At 37.9% G+C, this 5,906-nt stretch overlaps 1 protein-coding gene across 1 annotated transcript; it reads right to left on the bottom strand.

Moving 5' to 3' along the window:
- Positions 1 to 2,401: 2,401 nt before the first annotated feature.
- On the bottom strand, positions 2,402 to 5,505 carry LOC136070005 (protein ROOT PRIMORDIUM DEFECTIVE 1-like). Its single transcript, XM_065779214.1, has 2 exons — positions 5,323 to 5,505; positions 2,402 to 4,943 (listed from the first exon to the last, which is right to left on the bottom strand). The coding sequence occupies exon 2, from the start codon at positions 4,604 to 4,606 to the stop codon at positions 3,194 to 3,196; it is 1,413 nt and encodes a 470-aa protein (XP_065635286.1). The 5' UTR covers positions 4,607 to 4,943; positions 5,323 to 5,505; the 3' UTR covers positions 2,402 to 3,193.
- Between the last annotated feature and the right edge of the window lie 401 nt (positions 5,506 to 5,906).

Here is a 5,906-nt window from a genome sequence, read left to right as displayed (position 1 = left end):
AGTGAAAACTCAGTAGTATCTACGAAAACAAACTCAATACTTTCAAATAGCTCCAGCATTTCAAATATGCCTTCTTCAGCAATGCTTAAGCATAATAAAAGCAATGTAAAAGCCTACATATACTACAAACAATGTTATGGCTATTTGTAGTGCTTTTGCTTTTGTTCCCAGAGGTGTATGCATGTGTATCATTTTTTTTTTTTTGGTTTTTCATTGATGCTTAAATGAGCAAGATGATTGTGCATTTTTTGTGTATTAGAGTAAAATGAAGCTAAAAAGCGATAGATCAGTGCATTGTCATCAAGGTTCTAACACTGCACTTTGTAAAGTTTGGTGAAGCTCAAATTTGAGCAATATCAATTGTAGGTTTATATTTGTTGCCTTTGTTTGCTTCAAGAACTATAATTATACTACCGCTATTTAGTGTTGAGGGTAAATTGCATTTTTGGTCCCTCAATTTTAAAAGGTTTGATTTTGGTCTTGCAAAATTTTAAATTTAACAATATAATCCCGTGTCTAAAAGCCATGAAAGTTGAAATATTGGAAAAACACCCATTTCCAAGGGCAAGTGCAACCCTACAAACTCAGCTAAAATATATGGTTCATATACATGTATTGAAATATATGGTTCATGTAAAAGAGGAATCCAATATCTGGTCATATAAAAGCTGACAAACATGATAGCAGACTTCATGGTAAAGACCACAAGTAAAATTTTTAATCATTCCAAATTTCTCCATAACAGCAAATTGTTAGTTTCAATAAATAGTATTTTTGCTCTTTTCCCCTTTGTTATCAGAACTATGCCCACTACAAGCACATAGAGATAGACATATCTAACCCTCAACTCCCTAGCAGCACACATAAATAGATTCCAAAATCTGTCAAACTCAGAGGGCCACCTCGCATAGAGAGGATACACAAACACTATACTGGAAGTGCATTTACAATACCCATTAAGCTTTTTACCACTAAAGAATGTTAAAAATTGAATTTTTATCAAAAGCCCATAAACACAATCAAGATTCTAGAATGAGAAACATAATAAAGAAAACTCCTTCATCCATTTATTCCCAACCTGCCAAAAACAAAACACAAGGGTCTGATTCCAATGATATCTATGTGTCTACAAATATAAAGCAATAATTATAATCAAAACCCAAAATGGGCAGGTCTCAAAAGTAGCCAAAAACCCAAATAAATCCACAACCCATGAAGAAACAAAAACAGCAGCAGCAACAAATCTCTCAGCCAAAATAAGTTCTAAAATTTTGATTTCAAATTCAAACAATCATGTAACCCACCAGTAGCCCAAATCTATAACATAAATTCAACAGAAGAGGAACAAAGAATTGTTACCTGGCAAGCACGATGAAGAACAAAGCAAAAGTAGGAACAGAGAATTGAGAGCCTGTGGAAACTGAGAGAACAGAGTAGCAAATATACATGGAGGAGTATAGACTGACTGAGAAAATAAAGGAGAAGATATACATGGGGGAAGGGATAAAGCTGGTATTTCCTATCATATTGGCGCTATTTCGTATCATATTGGCGCTATTTTGATTTTCTGAAGAAAAAAAATAGCGGTTAGCCCATCTACGTTTCTGAAAAGCGAAGCTTTGCAGTGTTTTGCAAACGTGAAAAATTTGGATTTTGAAAACGCAAATGTGCTGATTTTGTGGAGCCAAACGATTTGGAAAATCACGTTTTGTCTAAAACGCACATTAAGGATTTGTAAACAGCCTATCCAAACGGGCTCTTAGGATTAAAAATGAACTTTTCAAAGTTCAAGGACTACAATAAAATCTAACCCAAATTTTAGTAACCGATTATATATTTTTATAATTTTTTTTTCCATATATCTTGTTAATGCAACTCTGCTTGGCATTGGTGTGGACCAGAACACTTTGCAAATATGGCAAGATACCTGAAAGATCCATCAGGCTGGCTTCTTCTGCACACACTGGATGACCTACAGTCGAAGAGTGTGGTGAGAAGAGATCCATGTGGCTCTCCAGCTATAAAAATTTGCAATTCCTGCGTGAAATTTTCAAATTTTCAAGTAACGGTGAAGCTGTGGTAGCGGATATGTTGGATTCTACTGATACTAGGGTCACAGATGTGGTCAGTTAAGACTACCAACACACAAGCAATTAGAAAATTTAATTACTAGTTTGCTTCTCAACAAATATAAACAGAAACACATATTAATATAAATCTGTGTGAGTATATATATGTATGCATATAGGTGTATACACACACTTCCATATGTATGATCGGAGACAAAATAAAGCCAAAAGGAAACAGAAAAGTATGAAAACAGAAGAGAATGAAGTTTCAAGTCAAGAAAAATCTTTCTATAAGGAAGTCCCAGAAAGTGACAACCATCACAATTGTAATCTGTAGGACTAAATTCTTTAATTTATTGGAGTGAGGTAAAATATACATTCAAAGGAGTAGTAAGATTTCAAACCCACTTTAGCTTACTTTTAAAGTGTAAAATTTACATCATTAAGACAATCAAATCAGATTTAACATCTGTTTTGCAGATTTTCTGTGAATAATTTGACCAAGTGTACACATTTGAAGGAAAAATCTAACGTACTGCAGTCTCATTTTGGCAAAACTTCCCAAATCAGAATTTGAGGACTCTGAATAAGAATGATCACCTGGATAAAACTTACATGACTGCATGAGCAACTAGTTGAAACAATAATTTTCCAATAGTATGCAACTTCATGCTCAACTTCTTCAATTGCTTAAACTTTTTCGGACGATAATTTATTCCAGATTAATATAGCTGACAAGATATGTCAATGATCAGATGGCTAATATTCTGTTACACCACATTTCAAATTAAACTCCCCTCCAAATCCAAAATACACTTTCAATCTGTGGAGAGGCCAGGAAAGCCATTTGGGTCAAATCTTATCCTCCAAGGCATAGATTTTCAAGTGGTGGTGCTTCTTTGCCCAAGAATATAACCCATTCATTTTTCAAAATGATAATTCTTTCTCTGTTATGCAGTAATTTATCATTAACAAAAGCATAAAACAGCAAGCTCAATAATACTGAAGGTTAGAAGAAAGTTATCAACAATTCCACCCTCTAAAGGATCATGATGCCTTGAAATAGCAATTGACTACAACTAACGATATGCAAAATAATCATTAAGCCACAAGCTTTATTTCAGTCACTCGGTTACATGGGCATCCTCTGCATCCAAAGTTTCAAGGCAATCATCATCCTCATCACTATAATCAGAGCCAGCGTCAGAAATGATATCCGAATCCAAATCATCCTCCTCTTCCCTATCTTTTTTAACATTATTCCCAACCGCAAAGCTTTGAGAACCATTCTCCACAAACTCACTTCTAACTCGTACCATTTCATCATCTTCTCTATCTCTTCTATAATTAACTAATTCTCTATCCACCTTTGCCTTCCTTGGACTCAACAACACCAAGTCAGCCAACTGCCTCCTCGCCATATACAAATCATTTGGCTCAACCAACTCACCCCTCTTATATGCCTCCCTAAGAAAAACCGTATGCAGCTTCCCTAGATTCCCCCTTGTTGAAATATAAAATATTCCCTGATGTTGAAGAAGAAACTCCTTCAACCTCTTCGGCAAATTCATTGCCATCCTAAAATGAGCGATCCTCTCCAATGTAATCTTCTTCTCCACTGTCAACGACAACAACTCATGAATTGTTGCCACCGCCCTCTTCTCCATACGCTTCTGCGCCTCTAAAGACCTCAAATCATACCCCGAAACATCCTCATAAGGCGACCAATATGGAACACGTTGCCATTTCCACACAGCAATCCTATAATACTTACCAATCTTAAACCCGGGCGGAAAATTCACAATAAACGAAAACCTTATATCCTCTGCATCAACACCTTTCTCTCTATACTCTTTCTCTCTAGCTCTCTCTATAGCACACACAGCTAAACTCTCGTCTCTCTCAACAATCTCAATGTACTTATTCCTAGTTTCTTTAGCATCAAATAATTGAAAATACTGAGGGTACTTGAGAATTACCGAGTACTCGAAATCATCAGGCAAACCCAACTCTTTCCTAGCAATCCTCACATGTTCAAGGCGCAATCGACCCGTGTTGGACATCATTATGAGCTTCCGGAGGCGGGTCACAGCGTCAGGGACTTGAGCAATGAGAGCTTGCTTTTCCTGCTGAATTTGCAGAATGGCTCTCCGGGTCAGTCGAATGTAGAGGATTCTCTGAACCGGGTGCTCGAAAATCTCAAAAACGTGAGGGAACTTGAGGACAAAAGCGCCGGCTTCATGTTGTTTGAAGCCGAGGCGGCGAGAGAGGAGGTCAAGGCGAGAGATTGGGAGGGTGTGGTTGAGTTGGGAGAGAATGAGGTCCTGAAATTTCAGGACTTTGCGGGTTTTCTTCTCGACTTCCATGTAGTTGTCATAGCCATGGTCACGTACACGTTGAAGCTTTTTGGGGATGGAGGTGGATTGGGACATGGGTCTGGTGGGAGTGACATTTGAGAGTAGGGGTTGAAGGGTTTTGGGAATTGGGGTTTTGGGCCTGAAGGCTTTGGTGGTTTTGGATAAGAGGATGATAAGCATTTTTCAATTTTGGGGGTTCTGGGGGGTTTTAGGGTTTAGGGTTTTGGATTGGAAGGGATTTATGGTTTTGGTTAAGTAAACAAAGATGTAATGGACAGAGTATAACTATGAGAACAATGAAATAACTACGGTTTAACTTTTACTTTTTGAGAAACAAATAACATCTACTTGATGTAAACCTGATGTAAAATAATTTCAGGGGAAAATATTTTCAGATGTTGGTTTTGGGCTGTTGGAAAAACACCGGAAAAGTATTTTCAGTGTTTGATCGTGCATGTAAAAGCATTTTTCCAGAAAACAGTTTCCTGCGTTTGGGCCCCCAAAGTAAAACAGTTTCCTGAAATTGCCAAAAAAATGAAATCCAATGAAACCCAACAGATCAGAAAATGAAGCTCCACAAATATATATATGAATATGTAAATTTCGTCAGAGTTGGGCTTTGAGTGGTGAGTTTGAGAAATGGGTTTGCGGAATGGGTTCGTCGGAGTGGGTTTGAGGAATGGGTTTTCGGAAAGCACAAAAAATGGGTGTGGTGGGATGCAATCAAATCGGGTTGAGTTTGAACAAGCAAAAAAAAAAAAAAAAGAGGGGGCAACGAAAATGGAGGGGACTTCCGACGAGGCTCAAGCCGGTTTGGGCATTGCTCGACGAAGATGGGTTTGAAGAGATGGGTTTGAGCAAGCAAATAAAGGAAGGAAGAGGAACAGAGCACTCACCGTAGCGTGGAGGGGACGAGGACGACGATCTGACCGGCGAGGATGTGCTTCAGGTCAGGCGGAGTGTGTTGAGCTGTGTCTCAGACTCTCAGTCTCTCTCTTCGGTTGTGGTGTCCGGAATGGGTTGATTCGGTAGGCGTTGGGCACCTTGGAGGAATGGGTTTTTGGGGATTTCTTTTGGGTACTATGGCTAATGGGTTAGTGGATGGCTCAGCCCAATATGTAGTTTTATGAATATAGATAGTCCAAGAGGGTGGAAGCTGCAGTTGTTTAATTGGGTTTTAACTGCTGAGTGCCTTTTGTGTTAAATAATGTTAATGATGACACTTTCTTTGGGCCTTTCATAATGCTTGTTCAATTACAAATAAATGAAACCCAAATGTATGTCCCAAGCCCATGTGTAAATTTTAGAGAGGGGAGTGAGATTTGTGGCTTGGAGGACAAAAAAATGATTTTTTTTTTTCACTTATTTTGGGTTTTGGAAAGTCATTCAAATGGAGTCTTTCTTAGCTTATTCTTCAGATCTAATGTGCAAACAAACTGAATGTAAGAGGAAGACATTATACTTGCTAAAAAAAAAAAAA

Source organism: Quercus suber, unplaced genomic scaffold, assembly GCF_002906115.3.
Source record: "Quercus suber isolate HL8 unplaced genomic scaffold, Cork oak 2.0 scaffold_202, whole genome shotgun sequence".
Lineage (NCBI taxonomy): Eukaryota > Viridiplantae > Streptophyta > Magnoliopsida > Fagales > Fagaceae > Quercus > Quercus suber.
This window is presented reverse-complemented; position numbering and strand designations above follow the sequence as displayed.

Excerpts from the sequence above, each read along its gene's own strand:
- LOC136070005 (XM_065779214.1), bottom strand. The coding sequence starts at position 4,606 with ATGCTTATCATCCTCTTATCCAAAACCACCAAAGCCTTCAGGCCCAAA.